Source organism: Sminthopsis crassicaudata, chromosome 5 (assembly GCF_048593235.1).
Source record: "Sminthopsis crassicaudata isolate SCR6 chromosome 5, ASM4859323v1, whole genome shotgun sequence".
Lineage (NCBI taxonomy): Eukaryota > Metazoa > Chordata > Mammalia > Dasyuromorphia > Dasyuridae > Sminthopsis > Sminthopsis crassicaudata.
In genome coordinates, this window is record NC_133621.1 from 242965504 (window position 1) to 242991230 (window position 25727).

The following is a 25727-nucleotide window of genomic DNA, read 5'->3' on the forward strand; positions in this document are numbered from 1 at the left end:
TGGTGTGGCAAAGTTAGAGAGAATGGGGAAGATCCTTTCCACAAGGGGTTCTTGCTGTGGATATGTAGACTAGATTCTTTTTCCCCCCGCTTAATAGTATTCTATTTTTCCAAATACATGTAAATAAAGTTTTCAATATTCATTTCTGTAAGATTTGTTTTACAAATTTTTCCCCCTCCCTCTTCTTGCCTTTCCTCAAAACAGCAAGCAATCTGAAATAGGTTAAACATGTATAATCCTTCTAACCATATTTCCATATTTGTCATATTGTTCAAGAAAAATCATACCAAGAGGAAAAAACTATGAGGAAGAAAAAGCAGGCATGCAAGCAAACAAACAAACAAGGCAAATTGTGCTTTGATCTATATTCATTTTAGATCTCTTTCTGTTTGCAGATCATTTTCCATCCTAAGTCTATTGGAATTACCCTAGATCACCACATTGCTGAGAAGAGAAAGACTTAGGTCTTTCATAGCTGATTATCACATAATCTTGTTATTACTATGCATAATGTTCTCCTGTTTCTGCTCACTTTGCTCAGCATCAGTTCATGCATATCTTTCCAGACTTTTCTGAAATCAGCCTGGAGCCCAGATTCATTCTGGGTGTCAGGCTGACTACAAAGAGAGGTCAACTTGTTTCTCAATTTTCTTTAGTTCAGTATGGCCCTACCGAAAATAGAACTCTCTAGAACTGAGAATAAATTAGAATATATCTAAAACAAAAGTTAAATATTCTTCATGTCTAGTGTTTCTCTTAAAGGGGATTAACAGAATTCCTTCTAGAAAAGGATATTGGACATCAATATTCAAAATAGACATTGGTATACAGCTTGTACCTGTGACTTTTCTGATATCAAGAAAACCCAAATGGGGTAACTCCTTCTACTAATACTGTTCAGTACTCTCTGGGTAACTCTTTTAAGAGTGTAAATTGCAGAGAAAGTTAGTCTTAAGGATGAAGAGAGCCAACTACACCCAGAGTGAGGACTGTGGGAACTGAGTGTGTACTACAACATAGCATTTTCACTCTTTCTGTTGTCGTTTGCTTGCATTTCATTTTCTTTCTCAGTTTTTTTTCCCTTCTTGATCAGATTTTTCTTGTGCAGGAAGATAATTGTATAAATATGTATACATATATTGGATTTAACATATATTTTAACATATTTAATATGCATTGGATTGCCTGCCATTTAGGGGAGGAGGTGGGGGAAGGAGGGAAAAATTTGGAACATAAGTTTTATAAGGATCAATGTTGAAAAATTACCCATGCATATGTTTTGTAAATAAAAAGCTGTAATAAAAAAAAAAGTTAAGTCTTAGAAAATTACCTACACATTGAAAGGTTAAAGATTTTCTCAGAGTTACACAATCAAATGAATAAGAGACTGGACTTGGATTCTGGTCTTCCTGATTCCAAGTTCAATTAAATCTACCCACTACATTGGGCTGCCTCTTATCAGGATATTAGACAGCAATTTATTTCATCCATCACAGAAGAAATACATGAAGACTTAAAACTAGACTTATAGTTTTGTATAAGGATAAGGACACCACTAATTATCCCATCTTTGGAATAATTACCTTAGTTAATAAACTTATTTGATTGAATAAATCTGAATAATTGATGAAAGGCTTTGAGGTTTGGTCATGTCTTGAGGAACTTGTATAAAAAGGAGAGGCTATCTCAGAAATAGATGTTTCAGGGACTAGCTGAGAAAAGGAAAGGTCAAGGAATGAGACAAGAAAGCAAGATAAGATTATGACTGTGGCAGATAAGGAAGATATTAAGAAGGGCCATCAGCCCTACAAGGCCTCTTAATGTAGAAGATTCTGGTTGACTCAGCCCCAAGAAAAAGATTTTCTTCCAATTTCCCTTTCAAATTGTTTGTTTACACATAGAAATTTCCTTGCTTCTTAACCAAACATTTCCAGTAACTTGAATTTTGTTTCAACCATAAAGAGAGTGGGAGTTAATACATAGATGTAGATGCATATACACACATATATTTAACAAATAAAGGCAGAAAATAAAATCTCTTTCTCACTGTTAGGAATCTTCCTAATTGAGCACTTGGATTATTTGTTATATGTCTAACTTGCTATTTAAAATAACTTCATAAAATCCCAGAAGGTGGATTCATGTGGACCTTTGAGGATTATTATATTTTCCCCAAGTTTAAAACAAGTCAAATGTTATATATGTATTAATCAAGGATATATCGCATCACTATTATAATCCTCTTCAAAGTTAAAGTAATTTTATGGCAATTCCTGAAGATCTTTCACATTGACTTTCTTGCCTTAAATAATCAATGAGATCTAGGCACTAGCCAGGTATAACTCTATAAACTTTTTCTGGTTCATGCTTTCATTCATTATCTTTTCCTTTAAGAAGTTGCACAATTGCAGGGAGTATTTCCCATTGTGCTACCAGCACTGATCAATAAACCTAAGAATTCCTTTTTAAAAATATTTTTAAAGTTTTTTTTTATTTTCAAAACATATACATAAGCAATTTTTCAACATTGACCCTTATAAAACCTTGTGTTCCAAATTTCCCCCCCCTTAACCTAGATGGCAAGCAATCCAATATATGTTATACATATTAAAATATATGTTAAATATATTATGTGTAAACATATTTATACAATTCTCTTGCTGCACAAGAAAAATCAAATCAAAAAGGAAAGAAAATGAGTAAGAAAACAAAATGCAAGCAAACAACAACAAAAAGAATGAGAATGTTATGTTGTGATCTACATTCAGTTCCCACAGTCCTCTCTCTGGCCGTCTTCATCACAAGATCATTGGAACTAGCATCAATCATCTCATTGTTGGAAAGAGTCACATTCATCAGAATTGATCATCCTATAATATTGTTGTTGCCATGTACAATGGTCTCCTAATTCTGCTCATTTCACTTAGCATCAATTCATGTAAGTCTCTCCAGGCCTTTCTGAAATCATCTTGCTGGTCATTTCATATAGAACAGTAATATTCCATAATATTCATATACCATAACTTATTCAGCCATTCTCCAACTGATTTCCAATTTCTTGCCACTATGAAAAGGGCTGCCACAAACATTTTTGCACATGTACCCCAAGAATTCCTAAACTCATAAGATAGACCAAGACTGGAAATTTATTCAATTGCTATTTAATTGCTAATTGCCTTGCAATTTTTATTCATTAATAGGAAGGAAAGAAAGGAAAGACACTCAAGCAGAATTCACAAGTTAGGAATTGAAGATCTACACTAAGACATAATGCTTCCAAATACTTATAGCCAACTATTATCTCTGAGGTAGAGAGGAAGTCTTATTGTTAGAAGTCAAAGAGAAACATAGAGTCCCAAAATGATGTGCTCAAAGGAGAGTGTTGTGTCTCTAATCTCTTTTATATAACCTTTGGAAAGAGTTCTTTCCCTTTCCAAAAATTCTACCTTAAGAATCCATTCCTAAGTGACATTCTTTGGCCAATCCTCTTTAACATAGTCTTCAGACGTTGAAGAAACCAATTAGTTTAGCAAGGAAAAAAATCTCTATGAGAAGTGCTCCAAACCAACCCTTATAAAACTCTATTGTATCTTTTAATGAGAAGCTTGTGATCTGCTTCCCAAACTCATTTATTTTCTATTTCTACCTCTTTGATTGCTCCATCTATATTTTCTTACCTAGGTCCTTTTTCTTCTATCTTCTAAATACAAGCAATGGTACAGATTAGATCCTGGGTCCAATTCTCTCATGCTCTTTCTCTCTTGGAAATCTAGGGGGCTCTCCTGATTCTATGTAATTTATTGGCAAGTCTTTAATTCCATCCCTAACTTCTGCGCTACTGGAGTTTTAGGTTCACATTTACAACCAATTGCTGCTAAACATCTCCACCTAGAGATCTCGATAATATCTGGAATTCACTTTCCTCCTGACTAGATCATTCTTGATTTTATTGATGATATCATTCTCAGGCACTTATAATCTTGTAATCTTTAATCTCTGAACGTTTCTCCTACAATTTATCAGTTGCCAAGTACTGGCAATCTCTACAGTATCTCTTGAAGCTGACCCCTCTTTTCTATTCTCATTCTTTTCTCTTCAGGATCTCATTATATCTTACTTGGATTGTTGTAATGGTAATTCATTTATGTAGCACTTTAAGGTTGAAAAGCACTTTATAAATATTTATTTCATTCAAATCTCACAACAATTGTAGGAAGTAGTGCTATTTCAATTTAAAAGAGGAAGAAACTTAAGTAGACAAAAGCTAAGTGACTTTCCAGGGCAACATAATTAGTAAGTTTGTGACTTATGATATGAAATCAGGTTTTCCTGATAGCAACTTCAGCATTCTATTTGATGGACCACTTAGCTGTCTTACTATTGGTCAGCAGAGGAATTTTAACTTGCTCTGTTTCTAACTTGTACTGATTGATCCTGTAGAAGATTTCAGTTGGGCATATTACTCCCAAGAGTCATACTGGGATTGTACTTAGTTTGTACATCTGATAAGTCTTTAGCTTACTGCAACTCAGAACTCCTGAGCTGGAGATCCTTTAGCCTAAGTTTCTCTTTGATTAAGGACTACAGGAATTCCCAACCACATCTTATTCTCTGTAATTTTCAATTAGTTCATATGTCTAATCAATGTTACTTGCCTACATAAAATCTTTAAAACAGTTTACCTTCCCCATCATCTACTAGAAAAAAACAAGTGATTTTCTTGAGGGCAAAGTCTGTATCAAGGTTAAACCCTCCCAGTGCTTAAAACAGTATTTTGCTCACAGTTGCCATTTAATGTTTGGTCAATTGAATTATTACAAGGTAGTCATAATTAGTCTCCTTGTTTTCACTCTTTACCCTCTCACCCAACCCATGGTACAACTATGACCAGAACAATTTCCTTAATACCTAGTGTAATGCAGGAGAAACTGAGGCAAGATAGAGATTAGAGAGCATTTAATATTTTACTTGAAAGAGAGAGGATTTAGTGGGACCAAATGGATCCATGTTTAGTCCCAGGGCTGAATGAGACTATTGTCTCCAAGAATCCAGAAAACAATTTGAGTTCTCTATGACATGTATACACATGGCTCAGATACAGGGGATAAAACAAGGCAGGGGTAAAATCAGAGTGCTAAGAGCTGGAATGAGACTCTGACAGGGTGGGGGAAGACACTGGAGATGAGGATGACTATGAGGGAAGGTACTGGAGATGGGAAGAGGCATCTTGATAAGATGGTATCTGATATTCTGATAGATTGGGATGGGAAGAGGCATTCTGATATTCTAAAATATAAGATTCTTTTATCATTATCAAATATTCTGATGATTAAGAGTTAGGGGTGGTTTTGCAAGATTGAGCAGAACAATTGAGGCAGGAAAATTCAGGGAAACTGAGTCAGGATAATTAGGGAAATTGAGTCAGGACAATAAAAAAGAACTGTGGCATAACACTAGCTCTAATTTTAGCACCTTCCTTCTTAAAAACGTGTAATACCCTTTGATCCAGCAGTGCTACTACTGGGCTTATATCCCAAAGAAATACTAAAGAGGGGAAAGGGACCTGTATGTGTCAAAATGTTTGTAGCAGCTCTTTTCATAGTGGCTAGAAACTGGAAGATGAATGGATGTCCATCAATTGGAGAATGGTTGGGTAAATTGTGGTATATGAAGGTTATGGAATATTATTGCTCTGTAAAAAATGACCAGAAGGATGAATTCAGAAAGGCTTGGAGAGACTTGCATGAACTGATGCTGAGTGAAATGAGCAGAACCAGAAGATCACTATACACTTCAACAACAATACTGTATGAAGATGTATTCTGATGTAAGTGGATATCTTCAGCATAAAGAAGATCCAACTCACTTCCAGCTAATCAATGATGGACAGAAACAACTACACCCAGAGAAGGAACACTGGGAAGTGAATGTAAAATATTAGCACTACTGTCTATCTAGCCAGGTTACTTATACCTTCAGAATCCAATACTTAATGTGCAACAAGAAAATTGGATTTACATCTCCAGGATAATACACTATGATCAAGTAGGATTTATTCCAGGAATGCAGGGCTGGTTTAATATTAGGAAAACTATTAATATAATTGACCATATTAATAATCAAATTAATAAGAACCATATGATCATCTCAATAGATGCAGAAAAAGCATTTGACAAAATCCAACATCCATTCCTACTAAAAACTCTTGAGAGTATAGGAATAAATGGACTATTCCTTAGAATAATCAGGAGCATATATTTAAGACCTTCAGTAAGCATAATATGCAATAGAAATAAACTGCAACCTTTCCCAGTAAGATCAGGAGTGAAACAAGGTTGCCCACTATCACCATTACTATTCAATATAGTACTAGAAACGCTAGCCTCGGCAATAAGAGCCGAGAAAGAGATTCAAGGAATTAGAGTAGGAAATGAGGAAATTAAACTATCACTTTTTGCAGATGACATGATGGTATACTTAGAGAACCCCAAAGACTCTGCTAAAAAGCTACTAGAAATAATTCAAAATTTCAGCAAAGTGGCAGGATACAAAATAAATCCACATAAATCCTCGGCATTTTTATATATCACTAACAAAATGCAACAGCAAGAGATACAAAGAGAAATTCCATTCCAAACAAATGTTGAGAGTATAAAGTATTTGGGAATCCATCTACCAAAGAAAAGTCAGGAATTATATGAGAAAAATTACAAAACACTTGCCACAAAAATAAAATCAGATTTAAATAATTGGAAAGACATTCAGTGCTCTTGGATAGGCCGAGCGAATATAATAAAGATGACAATACTCCCCAAACTAATCTATTTATTTAGTGCTATACCAATCAGACTCCCAAGAAACTATTTCAATGACCTAGAAAAAATAACAACAAAATTCATATGGAAGAATAAAAGGTAGAGAATTGCAAGGGAACTAATGAAAAAAAAGTCAGAGGAAGGTGGTCTAAGTGTACCTGATCTAAAGCTATATTATATAGCAGCAGTCACCAAAACCATTTGGTAGTGGCTAAGAAATAGAACGGTAGATCAGTGGAACAGATTAGATACAAAGGACAAAAAAGGGTACATCTATAGCAATCTAATCTTTGACAAACCCAAAGATACCAACATTAGGGATAAAAATTCATTATTTGGAAAAAACTGTTGGGAAAACTGGAAATTAGTATGGCAGAAATTAGATATGGATCCACACTTAACACCATATACCAAGATAAGATCAAAATGGGTCCATGATTTAGGCATAAAGAGGGAGATAATAAATAGATTAGAGGAACAGAGGATAGTGTACCTCTCAGACCTGTGGAGGAGGAAGGAATTTATGACCAGAGGAGAACTAGAGATCATTACTGATCACAAAATAGAAGATTTTGATTACATCAAACTAAAAAGTTTCTGTACAAATAATACTAATGCAAACAAGATTAGAAGGGAAGTAACAAATTGGGAAAATATTTTTAAAAACAAAGGTTCTGACAAAGGTCTCATTTCCAAAATATATAGAGAACTGACCCTAATTTATAAGAAACCGAACCATTCTCCAATTGATAAATGGTCAAAGGATATGAACAGACAATTCTCAGAGGAAGAAATTGAAACTATATCCACTCACATGAAAGAGTGTTCCAAATCACTACTGATCAGAGAAATGCAAATTAAGACCACTCTGAGATACCACTACACACCTGTCAGATTGGCTAAGATGACAGGAACAAATAACGATGAATGTTGGAGGGGCTGTGGGAAAACTGGGACACTGATACATTGCTGGTGGAGTTGCGAAAGAATCCAGCCATTCTGGAGAGCGATCTGGAATTATGCCCAAAAAGTTCTCAAACTGTGCATACCCTTTGACCCAGCAGCGCTACTACTGGGATTATATCCCAAAGAAATACTAAAGAGCGGAAAGAGACATATATGTGCCAGAATGTTTGTGGCAGCTCTTTTTGTTGTGGCTAGAAACTGGAAGATGAATGGATGTCCATCAGTTGGAGAATGGTTGGGTAAATTGTGGTATATGAAGGTTATGGAATATTATTGCTCTGTAAGAAATGACCAGCAGGAGGAATACAGAGAGGCTTGGAGAGACTAACATCAACTGATGCTGAGTGAAATGAGCAGAACCAGAAGATCACTGTACACTTCAACAACAATACTGTATGAGGATGTATTCTGATGGAAGTGGAAGTCTTCAACATAAAGAAAAACCAACTCACTTCCAGTTGATCAATGATGGACAGAGGTAGCTACACCCAGAGAAGAAACACTGGGAAGTGAATGTAAATTGTTAGCACTAATATCTGTGTGCCCAGGTTACATGTACCTTCGGAATCTAAAGTTTATTGTGCAACAAGAAAATGGTATTTACACACATGTATTGTACCTAGACTATATTGTAACACATGTAAAATGTATGGGATTGCCTGTCATCGGGGGGAGGGAATGGAGGGAGGGGGGGATAATTTGGAAAAATGAATACAAGGGATAATATTATAAAAAATATATATATAATAAAAAAATTAAAAAAAAAAAAGAAAATTGGATTTACACACATATATTATATCTAGGGTATACTGTAACACATGTAAATTGCCTGTCATCTAGGGAAGGGAGTAGAGGGAGGGAGGGGAAAATCTGGAAAAATGAATACAAGGGATAATGTTATTTAAAAAATTACTCATGCATATATACTGTCAAAAATGTATAATTATAAAATTAATTTAAAAAAAAGAAAAAGAAAAGAAGGGACAATGACTATAGTATATTAGGATTTAGAGCTGGAAAAAGATTTTTATTTTCCAGAGAAGCTAATTAAGATCTAGAGAAAATAAATGTATTTCTCAAGGTCATATGGTGCTTTACATGTATCCTATGACAATATTAACTAGAAAACAAAAATCATCTGTATTTTAATTATATCATATTTGGAATGAACAAATGAAAATCTCTTATTATGTGCCAGTTCTTTTGTTAAATTTCACATTGTGGTTTAAATTATACTACCCTTCTTCTAAAAATTTTAAAAAACAAACAAACAAAAAAAAAATCAACTTGTAATGGTTTCATTTCCCATCACCATAGAATAGACGTCTAAACTCCTATGATCCTCTGCAGTCAACTTTCCATCTACTTTTCCTGCCTTTTATAACACTGCCTCTTTGCATTTCCACCATTTCCCTCTATCTTTTCCCATACTTTTCCTTTCTAGGATGCTTTGCTAATTCATCTCCATGCTATACCATATTATAGAAATCTCTTCTATGGAAAGAAAAGCTTACTCTGTTCCTGGACCATTTTTCACATTCTAAGCTCTCTGTCACTCCTTAAACTTCTACCTCTGATTAGCTGGTTTTTCCCTAGACACTTCCTTTTAAAGAGAACGCTCAGATCAACCTTGTCTACAATTATGTAAATGAAAACTAGGCTATGGAATCACAAGTGAGGGATGGTCAAGTCAAGGAACAATTAATTATTAAGCACTTTCTCTGTGTTAAATACTAAATAGAAGACAAATTCAAGAAAATAGAATCACATTTTCTGCCTTCAAGGTACTTTTATTCTAATAGGGGAAGATAATCTATAAAAGGGAGCTGAAAAGTGAGGGATGGGTGAAGGTACCCTTTGCAGGGGGCACAGTTGGCAAAGTCTTGTGGAAATGAGTCAGTAGTGCAGTTTGGAAAGGAATGAAGACATGGTTAACTTCTATTTAAAATGGAGTGTCTAGGAAAAACCTGAAAATTGGCAAAGATAAAATAGTAAGAGTCATTATTGATGGAGTGGTGAGAAAAGAGGTGTGAAGTGGTCCAATTTTTCTAAATTCCTATTTGGAATTATTTTTAAAAGCAAGGGGTTGGTGAGAGGGAGATTGTTACACTCGAAGTCAAAAAGACTTGAATTCACCCTATCTCCAGGAGAAAAATATTTTAATCTTTTTCAGCCTGTTTCCTCATCTATAAAAATCTATATCGATACATTTTAGATCTATATCTACAGATTATAGATATAAAATTATTTGCACATAAAATTGTTTGCAAAACATAAAAATTATGTACATGGTACTTAATATGCAAAAAACACACTATTCATATCCTTTGATCCAGCAGTTTCTATTACTGAGCCCCAAAGAAATCAAAGAGAGAAAAGAGGATTAGATGAATATAAAAATATTCATAGTATCTTTTTTTTTTTTGGAGCAGTAAAGAAATAAGTGGTTGCCCATCAATTTGGAAATGCTTGGAAAAAAATTAGGGCATATGGATGTAGAAGATGATTATTATGCAACAAGAAATAACAATATGTTGAATTCAGAGAAATATGGGAAATTTTGTAAGAATTATCTTTATGAAATGAGCAAAGGCAAGAGAACAAAATAGACATTAACTCCAAAGAAGTAAATTAAAAAACTAAAAGGAATTGAACTCTGAACAATAGAAATGTCAATGAAGGTTCTGGAGAAGAGAGAAAATATGTGGCTACTCTCATGGCAGACAGGTTGGGGATGACTGGGACAGATTGTTATTTTTTTTCTTTTCATTATTCTTAAAACTTTTAATTTTCAACACATATGCACAGATGATTTTCAACATTCATCCTTGCAAAACCTTATGTTCTTAATTTTTTCCCTCCCTTCTCTTAGATGGCAAGTAATCCAATATATATTAAACATGTGCAATTCTTCTATATAAATTTCCACAATTATCATGCTGCACAAGAAAAAATCAGATCAAAAAGGAAAAAATGAGAAAGAAAACAAAATGCAAGCAAACAACAAAAAGAGTGAAAATATTATGTTGTGATCCACACTCAGTCCTCATAATCCTTTTTCTAAGTACAGATGCCTCTCTTCATCACAAGACCATTGGAATTGGCTTGAATTATTTCACTGTTGAAAAGAGCCATGTAGGACAAGATTTCCTGTTATCAAATATTATTTATCATTTAATAGAAACTTAAATAAAATTTAATTTTATAAAAAAATACATTTTTATCATGTAATTTTGGTTTTTTTGGTCAAAATAAAGGATTCAGTCTGGAAGTGTGGTAGGAAATTACTTTAATACAAAGACAAAATATGGAGTGCAGTAGATTGGGCTGGCACTAGTAGATTCCTAGTCTAGATTCAGGTTGGTTACTAAAGAGTTGTGTAACCTTGAAAATAAATTAACTTTTCGTAGTCTAGTTTGCTGAGATTGAATTATACATAGTTAAGTACTTCAAAAATATTAGTCTAATTATAAGGAGGCAAAGAAACTTTAGAACTTCTGAATTTTCAAGGTAGACACAGTGCAACAAAAATTTAGAATCAATGAAGAAATTCTTTCTAACTTTCTAAATTCAGAAGCTCTTGTCATAGGATGGAAATAAATATTTCACACACCTAGCAAATGTACCTACTGTATTAATAAGTAAAAACAGGCAAATCAAACCTTTTCCTACCATCAGTGGTTGGGATTAAAAACCCTGAAAATTTCATCTCTGGAGTTTCCAGCTTTGTCAGAATATTGTTTTCAGTTTGTGGGGATATATCCCTTAAGAAAAAAAAAAAGATTTGAGGTTCTTAGAGATAGTGTGTGTAGGATGAATACTATTGGAAGCCTTACCTGTTTGTTTAACTCCTCTTCAGTTTCTAGGTATTGATTTGACTCTAGCTGTTCCATTTGGTTTTCCATTTCAATCACTTCATTTAATAAACTACAAAGAAAAATTGACCAATAGAATGATCCCATTAAAACACAAAGCCTTACTAAAGAAATACATTTAATGTAGCTTTTGTCTAGAAAGATCATTATTTTAGCTACAATTTAAAGAATATTAATATTTTAGTTTTTCAAGGAACTATAGCAACTATGCCAAAGAAACAAGAGTCTTTTTTTTTACATTTATCATTCAAATGTTTTCAGCATCTTAACAAAAAATGGTTGAAATTTCTTGAAGTTTATTATTATATTTAATGGAATGCCACTTACACAAGGATTTTTCTCAAGATTACAAATCCAGCTATTTTGCAAAAAGTCTAAATGACAGAAAAATGATGCTTCTAATTAATATACTGAAATGGACAAAAGACTGGCCCCCTCATCCCTGGGTCAAGGGGCCTCAGGCTTATAGGAAAATGATGCTTAAACTAAAATTTAGGGAAGTGTTATGTTCAGACTGGGCCCCATCCCCCAGTTCATGAGACCCTAGACTTTCCAAGAAGTATGTGTCTAACCAAGTCACAACATTGCAAAACATGCCAACAGGTTCCATTGTGTGCTCACTCTTGTCCAGACACTTCCCCATTGTAAACGAGAAACTGTGTCAGTGATTCCCCAAATTTGTAACCGCAAGGCTGTGTACCTGGATGTGGCAAACGGGCTTAAAAGTGTACTTCATTAAAGGTTTGGGGCTGATCTTTACTAGCCTGTCTAGTGGGGTCAGTTGCTAGCCGGCTAATAAATGATGCTTTAAATTGAATAATCTGGTCAGAGCTGTCTATCTCATGTCAATCCATTTCAATACCTAATTTTAAAGAAGTATTTTTTAATTAAAGCTTTTTATTTTCAAAACATATGCATAGATAATTCTTCAATGTTAACCCTTACAAAACTTTCTGTTCCAATTTCCCTCTCTTTCTCCCACCTCCTCCCCTAGATGACAAATAATCCAATAACTGTTAAATATGATAGAAATATTATAAAGCAACAGTCACCAAAACCATTTGGTATTGGCTAAGAAATAGACTAGTTGATCAGTGGCATAGGTTAGGTTCATAGGGCAAGATAGTGAATAAAAATAGCAATCTAGTGTTTGACAAACCCAAAGATCCCAAATTTGGGGATAAGAATTCATTATTTGACAAAAACTGCTGGGAAAACTGGAAATTAGTATGGCAGAAACTAGGCATTGACCCACATTTAACACCACATACCAAGATAAGATCAAAATGGATCCAAAATTTAGGCATAAAGAACAAAATCATAAATAAATTGTAGGAACATAGGATAGTTTACCTCTCAGACTTGTGTAGAAGGAAGGAATTTGTGACTAAAGGAGAACTAGAGATCATTATTGGTCACAAAATAGAACATTTTGATTACATCAAATTAAAAAGCTTTTGTACAAACAAAACTAATGCAAACAAGATTAGAAGGGAAGTAACAAATTGGGAAAACATTTTTACAGTTAAAGGTTCTGATAAAGGCCTATCTCCAAAATATACAGAGAATTGACTCTAATTTATAAGAAATCAAGCCATTCTCCAATTGATAAGTGGTCAAGGGATATGAACAGACAATTCTCAAATGATGAAATTGAAACTATTTCAATTTTTTATTAGGCTAGCATATTGTGCCAATCAGGCTGGGGAGGCCTTTGGGATTAGAAAAGCTACAGAGACAGAGGATTCTGGCATAAGCTGATTGCTCTACTCTGCTTGCAAAACAGAAGATCAGCAGAGAAATCAAGCCACTTTTAAAAAATATCAGAAACTGCCTATAACAACCCCAAACCAGAAGTGACTCAGCACAGATCACTGCAAGGCTGCAGCCGCCTTCTGCTGTCTGGGGCTTTTCCTTGGGACAGTTAAGAATCTGCAAAGCAGTGGGGCACAGCTCTGGGGCAGCCTCTAATCTCACAGTAGGGGGCTTGGCCTGAGGCAGTGGAACTTCCACAACAGTGAAACTTCCACAGCAGCAACTGTGCTTCCAGGGGCAGAGACACTTCTGGCCTGTGTGCCCAGGCTATTCGCTGGTCAGCTTCTAATATCCACAGCCCCACAGCCAGGGGGATGGGGGGTTTTGGCCTGGGGTTGTGACACTTTCACTGTTCAGCCTCTAGCCTAAGGGCAGTCACTAGGCCACAAAGCAGGGGTTCTTCCCTGGGCACTCCCCAGCCCAGCCATGCTAACCAGCTCTGAATTACTTCCAGTTGGGGGAGGGAACTCTCTCCCAGAGCACCCTTGTAACTTTACAGCCCATTCACAAGACAGCTGCCATCCATACTATTCCTGTTCTGCAGAGGAAGCTGGTAACATCCTTACCCTGAAGGCAGACCCCATAGATTTTTTTAAATGAGTAAAAAAAATGAAGAGAATGATTGACAGCTTCTATACAGAAAATGAGTGGGTTTCCAACCCCAAGGAGACTAACAGCAGACAGTCTCAAGATAATACCCTGAAGGGGAATGTTACCTGGCCCCCATCACATAACTCTCTCCTGGAAGAGACTATTAGACCTGAAAAGAGAGTTAGAAGAGAAATGGGCAAAGGAAAGAAAAGCTATGCTAGAGAGTAACAACGTCCTGAAATTTGAATTGGAAAAGATAAAGAGTTCACAGGAAGTGCAGAGAAACAAAATTTGTGAATTGGAAAAGGTTAAAAAATCACAGGAAAGTAGGATTTGTGAATTGGAAAAGATAAAGAATTCCCAAGAAAGTAGGATTTGTGAATTGGAAAAAGAAAATAACTCACACAAAAAAAAAATAGTGAAATGGAAAAAAATTGCAAAGAGCAAAATAACTCATTTAAAAACTCAATTGGACATATACAAAAAGAAGTTAAAAAAAAAAAGCAAATGTAGAAAATAACTCATTAAAAATCAGGACTGAACAAATAGAAATGAATGATTCATTGAGACACCAAAAATCAGTCAAGCAAAACCAAAAAAAAATGAAAAGCTGGAGAATAATGTCAAATATTTACTGCGAAAATCTCCAGACCTGTAAAATAGATCTAGGAGAGATAATCTGAGGATTATTGGAATTCCCGAAAATTATGATGAAAAAAAAGAGCCTAGATTCTATTTTACAGGAAATCATTAAAGAGAACTACCCAGAGGTAATAGAACCAGAAGGTAAAATAGGCATTGAAAGAATTCATTGAACACCTTCTGAAAAAGACCCTAAAAAAAAATTCCACAAAATATTGCAACCATGCTGCAGAACTATCAGACTAAGGAAAAAATATTGCAAGCAGCCAGAAAAAAACAATTCAAATATCGAGATGCCACAATAAGTGTCACTCAAGATCTGGCTACATCCGCAGTAAAAGATCGAAGGGCCTGGAATCTGATATTCTGAAAGGCAAAAGAACCTGGAATGCAGCCAAGAATAAACTATCCAGCTAAGTTTAGCATTTTCTTCCATGGAAGAAGATGGACATTTAATGAAACAGATGAATTCCATTTCTAAGAAAAAAAAACAGATCTAAACAAAAAATTTGAACTCCAACCACAAGACTCAAGAGAAGCAGAAAAAGGTAAAAGGAATTCTGGAGAACTGTATTTCTGTTGTGGATATACAGAAAGTCCACATGGATAATTTGATTTTACTGATGTAACATAAAAAAAGAGAAGTACAAATGGAAAGGGGATAGTGTCAGAAAATGGGAAAAGGGGAGATAAAAAGAGGGAAACTACATCCCAGGAAGAAGCAAAGAAAATTTATCATATCTGAGGGAATTTAGAGAGGGGGTGGAACATTGTGTGAATCTTATTCTCATCAGAGTTGGCTCAAAGAGTAAATAATTGACATATTTGTTTTTCAGAGAATTCTTTCTCACCTCATTAAAAGGGGGGAGAGGAAAAGGGGAAGAGATTAATAAGGGAAGGATACAAGAAAGGGGAAGGGATTTAAAAGGAGAGGGGAGGGATACTAAAAAGGTAGGGCTGCGTGACACAAGTGGGGCCCATAAGTTTAATACTGGGGAAGGGGTTCGGGGGGGAGACAAGAGGGAAAAAAACATAATCTGGGGATAATATGATGGCAGGAAATACAGAATTAGTAATTTTAACTGTAAATGTGAATGGGATGAACTCTCCCATTAAGTGGAGGCAGATAGCAGACTGGATCAAAAGTCAGAACCCTACAATATGTTGCTTACAAGAAACACATTTAAAGCAGGGAGATACTTACAGAGTAAAGGTAAAAGGCTGGAGCAAAATTTATTATGCTTCAAGTGAAGTAAAAAAAAGCAGGGGTAGCCATCCTTATCTCAGATCAAGCAAAAACAAAAATTGATCTAATTAAAAGAGATAAGAGAGGAAACTATATCTTGCTAAAGGGTAGCACAGACAATGAAGCCATATCAATACTAAATATATATGCACCAAGTAGTATAATATCTAACTCCCTAAAGGAGAAGTTTAAGAGAGTTGCAAGAAGAAATAGACAGCAAAACTATAATAGTGGGAGATCTCAACATTGCACTCTCAGAATTAGATAAATCAAAGCACAAAACATATAAGAAATAATTAAAGAGGTAAATAGATTATTAGAAAAATTAGATATGATAGATCTTTGGAGAAAACTGAATGGTGATAGAAAGGAATATACTTCTCAGCAGTTCATGGAAACTATACAAAAAATGACCATATATTAGGACATAAAGATCTCAAAATTAAATGCAGGAAGGCAGAAATAGTAAATGCTTTCTTCTCAGATCATGATGCAATAAAAACTACATAAACAAAAAGTTAGGGGTAAACAGACCAAAAAGTAATTGGAAACTAAATAATCTCATCTTAAAGAATGATTGGGTGAAATAGCAAATTATAGAAACAATTAATAATTTCACCCAAAATAATGACAAAATTTGTGGGATGCAGCTAAAGCGGTAATAAGGGGAAACTTTTTATCTTTAGAGGCTTACTTGAATAAAATAGAGAAAGAGAAGATCAATGAATTGGGCTTGCAACTTAAAAAGCTAGAAAAAGATCAAATTAAAACCCCCCAACCAAAAACTAAACTTGAAATTCTAAAATTAAAAGGAGAAATTAATAATATTGAAAGTAAAAATAAAACTTTTGAACTAATAAATAAAACTAAGAGTTGGTTTTATGAAAAAAAACCAATAAAATAGATAAACCCTTTGGTAAATCTGATCAGAAAAAGGAAAGAGGAAAATCAAATTGTTAGTCTTAAAAATGAAAAGGGAACTTTCCACCAATGAAGAGGAAATTAGAATAATAATGAGTTACTTTGCCCAATTTTATGCCAATAAATTTGATAACCTAAGTGAAATGGATGACTAGCTCCAAAAATATAGGCTTCCCAAGTTAACAGAGGAGGAAGTAAATTGCTTAAATAGTCCCATTTCAGAAAAAGAAATAGAACAAGCTATGAATCAACCCTCTAAGAAAAAATCCCCAGGACCAGATGGATTTACATGTGAATTTTACCAAACATTTAAAGAACAATTAGCCCCAATGTTATATAAACTATTTTTAAAAATAGGGAATGAAGGAGTCCTACACAAAACTCCTTTTATGACACAGACATGGTACTGATACCTAAACCAGGTAGGGTGAAAACTGAGAAAGAAAACTATAGAACAATCTCCTTAATGAATATTGATGCTAAAATCTTAAATAAGACATTAGCAAAAAGACTACAGAAAATCTCCAGGATAATACACTATGATCAAGTAGTATTTATATCAGGAATGCAGGTCTGGTTTAATATTAGGAAAACTATTACCATATTAATGACCATGTTAATAATCAAATTAACAAAAACCATATGATCATCTCAATAGATGCAGAAAAAGCATTTGATAAAATCCAACATCCATTCCTACTTAAAAACACTTGAGAGTATAGGAATAAATGGACTATTCCTTAAAATAGTCAGGAGCATATATTTAAAACATCATATGTAATGGGGATATATTTAAAGCATCATATGTAATGGGGATAAACTGGAACCTTTCCCAGTAAGATCAGGAGTGAAACAAGGTTGCCCACTATCACCATTACTATTCAATATTGTATTAGAAATGCTAGCTTCGGCAATAAGAGTCAAGAAAGAGATTAAAGGAATTAGAGTACATAAGGAGGAAATGAAACTATCACTCTTTACAGATGATATGATGGTATACTTAGAGAACCCCAGAGATTCTAATAAAAAGTTACTAGAGATAATTCACAACTTTAGCAAAGTTACTGGATACAAAATAAATCCACAAAATCCTCAGCATTTTTATACATCACCAACAAAATGCAACAGCAAGAGATACAAAGAGAAATTCCATTCCAAACAAATGTCGAGAGTATAAAATATTTGGGAATGCATCTACCAAAGAAAAGTCAGGAATTATACAAAACACTTGCCACAAAAAATAAAGTCAGATTTAAATAATTGGAAAGACATTCAGTGCTCTTGGATAGGCTGAGTGAATATAATAAATTTCTCCCTATACTCCCTAAATTAATCTATTTATTTAGTGCTATTCCAATCAGACTCCCAAGAAACTATTTTAATGACCTAGAAAAAATAACAACAAAATTCATATGGAAGAATAAAAGGTCAAGAATTTCAAGGGGATTAATGGAAAAAAAAAATCAAATGAAGGTGGTCTAGCTGTACCTGATCTAAAACTATATTATAAAGCAGCAGTCACCAAAACCATTTGGTATTGGCTAAGAAATAGACTAGTTGATCGATGGAATAGGTTAGGTTCACAGGACAAAATAGTGTACAACTATAGCAATTTAGTGTTTGACAAACCCAAAGATCCCAATTTTGGCGATAAGAATTCGTTATTTGACAAAAATTGTTGGCAAAACTGGAAATTGGTATGGCAGAAATTAGATATGGACCCACACTTAGCACCATATACCAAGATAATATCAAAATGGGTCCATGATTTAGGTATAAAGAATGAGATCAAATGATGAACAGAAATAACTACACCCAGAGAAGGAACACTGGGAAGTGAATGTAAATTGTTAGCACTACTGTCTATCTATCCAGGTTACTTATACCTTTGGAATCCAATACTTAACGTGCAACAAGAAAATGGTATTTACACACATATATTGTATCTAGGTTATATTGTAACACATGTAAAATGTATGGGATTACCTGTCATCGGGGAGAGGGAGCGGAGGGAGGGAGGGGATAATTTGGAAAAATGAATACAAGGGATAATATTATAAAAAAATTAAAATAAAAAAGAATGAGATCATAAATAGATTAGAGGAACATAGGATAGTTTACCTCTCAGACTTGTGGAGGAGGAAGGAATTTCTGACTAAAGGAGAACTAGAGATCATTATTGATCATAAAATAGAAAATTTTTTTATTATATCAAATTAAAAAGCTTTTGTACAAACAAAACTAATACAAACAAGATTAGAAGGGAAGTAACAAATTGGGAAAATATTTTTACAGTTAAAGCTTCTGATAAAGGCCTAATTTCCAAAATATATAGAGAACTGACTCTAATTTATAAGAAATCAAACTATTCTCCAATTGATAAATGGTCAAATGATATGAAAAGACAATTTTCAGATGATGAAATTGAAACTATTTCCACTCATATGAAAGAGTGTTTCAAATCACTATTGATCAGAGAAATGCAAATTAAGACAACTCTGAGATACCACTACACACCTGTCAGATTGGCTAACATGACAGGAAAAAATAATGATGAATGTTGGAGGGGATGTGGGAAACTGGGACACTGATCCATTGTTGGTGGAGTTGTGAAAGAATCCAACCATTCTGGAGAGCAATTTGGAACTATGCCCAAAAAGTTATCAAACTATGCCTACCCTTTGATCCAGCAGTGCTACTACTGGGCTTATATCCCAAAGAAATACTAAAGAAGGGAAAGGGACCTGTATGTGCCAAAATGTTTGTGGCAGCCCTTTTTTTAGTGGCTAGAAACTGGAAAATGAGTGGATGCCCATCAATTGGAGAATTGCTCTGTAAGAAATGACCAGCAGGAGGAATACAGAGAGGCTTGGAGAGACTTACATGAACTGATGCTGAATGAAATGAGCAGAACCAGGAGATCATTATACACTTCAACAACGATACTGTATGAAGATATATTCTGATCTAAGTGGATATCTTCAACATAGAGAAGATCTAATTCAGTTCCAGTTGATCAATGATGGACGGAATCAGCTATATCCAGAGAAGGAACACTGGGAATTGAGTGTAAACTGTTTGCACTATTGTCTTTCTATCCAGGTTACTTTTACCTTCTGAATTCAGTTCTTACTGTGCAACAAGAAATTCGGTTTTACACACATATCTAGGATATACTGTAACACATTTAACATGTACGGGATTTCCTGCCATCTAGGAGAGGGGGTAGAGAGAGGGAGGGGAAAATTCAGAAAAGAAGTGAGTACAAGGGATAATGTTGTAAAAAAAATTACCCATGCATATGTACTGTCAAAAATTATAAGTATAGAATTAATTTTTTAAAATTTGACATTAGCACTTTATAGATCATAGTGTTTCCTGGGAATCAATTATTCTTATTCTTTCTCTGTTAAGAGTATCTCTCAATATCATTCAATTACATATCCTTGCCAAGGATAAAGTCTGTATACTAGTCAAGTCAACAATCCTTTATTAAGAACTCATTATGTGCTAGTAACTATGCTAAGAACTAGGGATACAAAGAAAGATAAAAAATTAGTTCCTGCCCTCAAGTTGTTTACAATTTAATGTGGAAGACAATTTTTTCTTCCTGCCTTGGAAGAGACAGGGAACTTTTGAAAACTGTCTATAACCACTTGAAATTATAATTCTAAATAATTAGCATTGTTTTTTTTTCCCCACACAATGAAAGAGATTATTATAAGACTAAGCTCTATAACTCTGCAAGAATGGTGGAGTGAGGCAAGATAAGCATAAGTTTTAGTTTTGGGATTTTGAAGGAACAAACTGAGGGAAGTATTTTGAAAAGAGACTAATATTTGTTAGTTTTGCTATTTATGTATCTAGAGATTTCTTCTGCTTATTTTTCCACTTAATAAAAGAATCCTGATATGCTGAGTGAGGCTATTCCTTTAAGAGCTTCAAAAAATATTTGAAAAGTTTCATTTCCTCTATTTTCTCCACCACCTCCCCCAATTCTTTCTCTTGTGACTATTACTGGCAAGTACTTTCTATATGATTTTTGTCTATTTCTTTAAGCCATTTCTATTTCTTGATTTGCCTTCATTGGGAAAAAGAAACCCCAACAAAACTTGTGCATCATAAGTACTTTGTGTGATATATGTCAATATAACTCCTTAGTGAAAGGTGTAAGGACAGCTAAATGTCCTTAGTGGATAGAGCATCTGGTTTGGAGTCAAGAAATACAAATTTGACCTCAGACACATACTAGTTATGTGACCCTAAGCAAATCATTTAACCCAAAAATGAAGAAATAGCTATGGCAAATCACTTCAGTATTTTTGCTAAAAAAAAAAAAAAAAAAAAAAAAACCCACAAAGAAACTGAAAAGAACAACTGAACAACTGGGAAGTATAACGGAAAATTATCAGTGACTAGTTGGGAATACAGAGAATTTAAATGGAACAGAGATTCTTGATTAAAAATAGGACTTGGGAGTTGTGAGCTGAAAGTAAGATAATTTTATGGTTTGGGTTTTATTAATATTATAGAAAAAAAATTATGACTGATACATTTTCATCCCAAGGACACTGTAGTTATTGTTGACAACAATTGTTCAACAATGAGATGTTCAACAATTGAGATGACTAATTTGTAGGTGAATCAGGGAAGCTCTAGTTTCCACTTCATAGGAGGTAAAAGTAGGGTCATGAAACAAGAGGAAAGGTTCTGAGTTACCACTGGGAGAAGGAAGGTGTGATCTAAAAAGACTCTCTTCCTAGCTATTTAACCATTAGGACTAGGGAGTCAGCACAAACCTTTAAACTTTTCCAGATAGCAACACCTACTGGTTACAATAAGATCAAAGGAATGAGGCTTTGTGCATACCCTTTGATCCAGCAGTGCTACTACTGGAAATACCAAGGAAATACTAAAAAGGGAAAGGAACCTGTATGTGCCAAAATGTTTGTGGCAGCCCTTTTTGTAGTGGTTAGAAACTGGAAAATGAATGCATGCCCATCAATAGGAGAATGGATGGGTAAATTATGGTATATGAATGTTATGGAATATTATTATTCTGTAAGAAATGACCAGCAGGATGAATACAGAGAGGCTTGGAGAGATTTACATCAACTGATCCTGAGTGAAACGAGCAGAACTAGGAGATCATTATACACTTCAACAATAATACTATATGAGGATGTATTCTGATGGAAGTGGCTATATTCAACATAGAGAAGAGCTAATCCAATTCCAATTGATCAATGATGGACAGAATCAGGCTACACCCAGAGAAGGAACATTGGGAAATGAGTGTAAACTGTTAGCATTTTTTGTTTTTCTCCCCAGCCTTCCGAATCCAATTCTTCCTTTGCAACAACAACAACAACAAAATTTGGTTCTGCACATATATATTGTACCTAGGATATACTATAACATATTTAATATGTATGGGAATGCCTGCCATCTAGGGGAGGGGGTGGAGGGAAGGAGGGGGGAAAATTCGGAACAGAAGGGAGTACAAGAGATAATGTTGTAAAAAAAAAAATTACCTATGCATATGTACTGTCAAAAAAAGTTATAATTATAAAATTAATTTTAAAAAGGATCGAGGCTTTAAAGATGGAAATGACTTCAAAAGCTACCTAAAGAGATTTAATGTTTTTAATATTGAATAATGCTAAATGAGCTTTTGAAACTTTTAAATTAGGACTTTGAAATACTATATTTAAAGCCTTTCACCCTCAACAGACTTGCAAAAACTTCTTTTAATTGACTAGTTTTAGACTAGATGCTTTCATTGACAAGAAATCTTCCCATATATAAGCATTTAGTAGAACACATTTACTTACTTTTTTACTGCTTCTTCTGTTGCATTTATTTTTTGGACAATTATGTCATTTTTTTCAATCCAGTCTTTGTGATCAATTCCAAGTTCTTTAACTTGAAGAAACATCCTTGAATTCCAATAATTTAGCTTGTAGAACATAGTCTCTTCAATCCTACAGGAATATTGCTGTGATCAATATTATGGAATAAAGAGGAAGAATGACTCACATCTAACTTTAACCTTTAACTAATAAATAATTATTGAAATTTCTTTTTTCTTTCTTTTCCTTCTCTGTGATGATAGGTAGAATCTCACTGGCTCCTGCTATCTAAGTGGACCAGATAGACACTTTTGACAAGAAAAGAGGGCTGATTTTTTTTATCTTTATTCTCCCCCCAAATATTTAATCACCATTTCAAAAGTTCAATGAATCAATTTCTATTTTTAAAAATATATTACTTAAATAATTTTTTTGATTTGAATTTTTTAAAATTTGAAAATACCTAGAGATTGTTTCAATGAATGTGCTGTTGGTTGAACTATAAGTTGATATACCTATTCTGGAAAACAATTGAAGCTAATTAGAATAGTTACTAAAAAATCCATATTCTTTGGTCCCCTAGGTGTCCAGAGAAGTATAGAACAGAGGAAAAGATCCCATGTATATAAAAATATTTGTAGCAGTACTATGGTAGCAAAAAATAAAAATGAAAAAATTGGAAACAAAACAATTTCCCATAAATTTGGGAAATGGCTTGAAAAAGTTATAACATTATAATGTAATGAAATACTATTATATCACAAAAAAATTATTACTATGAAGATTTCACAGAAATTTAGAAAAGAAGTATATGTCATCAGAGAGGAGGATAAAAAAAATTACAAAATGAGTATAATAATGCATATGTAAATAAAGGACATATAATAACTAAAATTAACTTCAGAGGATAAGTGGTGAAATATATCTTTTCTGGGCAAAGCGGTAGAATAAACTACACGTTGCTAGATATGACCAATGTATTGATTTGTTTTGCTTAGCATTATTTCCTTGTTATAGTGAAAGGTACTATCAGAGAAGATACATTGGGAGGTGAACAATAAAATTTAAAAAGACATGAACTAAATTTTTTTTAAAAAAAAGATTGTATTAATGATAATTTTGTAGATTCTACAAGAAAATTAATTCTACAAAAAATTTTGCAATTTTTGTTTCTAATCAAAACCTTCAAAAAAGACTCTACCACTTTCCAAATGCTATTTTTTCCTAAGTTTAGATCTAACTTCTAATACAGAATTTTTTCCTAATTATGTTTTCTCTGCCATCAAAATAATTGTCAAATATTCTGTTACATTTGTTAATACTTACTGGTCCTGATTATGAGAGAAAGTGTTCTTTGTCAGGAACAAAGATGATGCAGGCAGTAAAGGATCTGGGTCCTGAGGTCTAGCATTGTTTGATTTTTGCCTTTTTTGTTCATTTGATTGATACCCATCCTTCTCAGTGTTCATCCCCATCATTTCCTGGCATCAATTCAGAAAAGAATTGCACAGAACAGAAGTTAGGCTTATCAAGCTTTCTGAATAGTATTCTTCCTAAAGTTGAACACTATACAAATACAGGTAAACCTGAAATATTTTTTCTTCTTCCCATTATAGAGAAGGAATTACAAAATTTTAGAGTTAAAAAGGAACTAAGAAGTTAACATGTCTAATTATTATTATTATTATGGAAAAAATATACTTTTCTGAATTCATATGGTGAGTGACTATGTTTGACACAACACAGAAATTATGGAGGTAAAAACTTAGTTTTTATTATTATACTGAACATAGGTTCAGACTTCAAAGAAAACTTGAACAACCATGATGATTCTAAAAAGCTTTTTTTATAGGAAAAATTTCATCAGAGTGACAGAAAACTAATTCTTTTACATATTGGAATTTTATTTATTCCTCTTAGATCATATAAAGGTTAAAGACTAGAGAGATCCATAATCTCATACTTCCTTCAATATCATAAAAGTTGAACAAACATAATTAAACAGAAATCATAAACTCATATATCCCTTAAGGAAACAAACTTTGTCAAATAAACTCTATAGCCAAACTAAGTTAAGTTACAGATTAAACTACTTTTAGAGGATTCACAAATAGACTAACTGGGAGGTCCTATGTTACCAAGGAGTCAGGGACAATTGGAAATTCTTCCTCTTGCTTCTTAGCTAAGGAATGTTTTAGGCTCTTAAGTGTTTTTTTTTTCATCCCAAGGGGCAGGTTTTGGTCATGTGTGGTTAAGGTCAACCAAAAGTTGCAGTTAGAATAAAAGGAAATTAAAATTCTCCATAAACAGTACTCAAACAATGACATTACCAACACACCTAATAAGTAGTCATTCACTTTGCATAGGATCAGGGACCTAGAACTGGAAAGGACCTCAGAAATCATCTAATCCAAACCCCTCATTTTACTGAGGAGAAAACTAAATCTTGGAAAACTTCAGGAAAGAATGAAGCTATAGTCTTTATAAGGTACAATTTTAAGGATCTATCCTTCTCTTCTTAAATTTTTTTAGTTAAATGGTGTCAAATTCAAATAGAAACAGGCCACCAAAACAAACAAAAGGAGTCCTGCAACCTACATACTGACTTAAAAAGCCACATTTTTTTTTTTTTTTTTTTTTTTTATTTTATTTTTTTTTTTTCTACAGTAACTTTTTATTTATTAAAGCTTTTTATTTTCTTTTTTTTTTTATTATATATATATTTTATAATATTATCCCTTGTATTCATTTTTCCAAATTGCCCCCCCTCCCTCTATTCCCTCCCCCCGACGACAGGCAATACCATACATTTTACATGTGTTACAATATAGTCTAAGTACAATACATGTGTGTGAATATCATTTTCTTGTTGCACAATAAACATTAGAATCCGAAGGTACATGCAACCTGGGCAGACAGATATTAGTGCTAACAATTTACATTCGCTTCCCAGTGTTCCTTCTCTGGGTATAGTTATTTCTGTCCATCATTGATCAACTGGAAG

At 33.8% G+C, this 25727-nt stretch overlaps 1 protein-coding gene across 3 annotated transcripts in view; it reads right to left on the reverse strand.

The window, feature by feature from the left end:
* SMCO2 (single-pass membrane protein with coiled-coil domains 2) overlaps positions 1–25727 on the reverse strand; it is an 89081-nt gene that overhangs the window by 18919 nt on the left and 44435 nt on the right. For all 3 annotated transcript variants that reach the window (XM_074267639.1, XM_074267638.1, XM_074267637.1), the window contains 3 exons: positions 24050–24204; positions 22706–22855; positions 11618–11708 (listed from right to left, as the gene is read on the reverse strand). In XM_074267639.1, coding sequence (XP_074123740.1) covers positions 11618–11708; positions 22706–22855; positions 24050–24204 — 396 coding nt within the window. The remainder of the gene's footprint in view (positions 1–11617; positions 11709–22705; positions 22856–24049; positions 24205–25727) is intronic.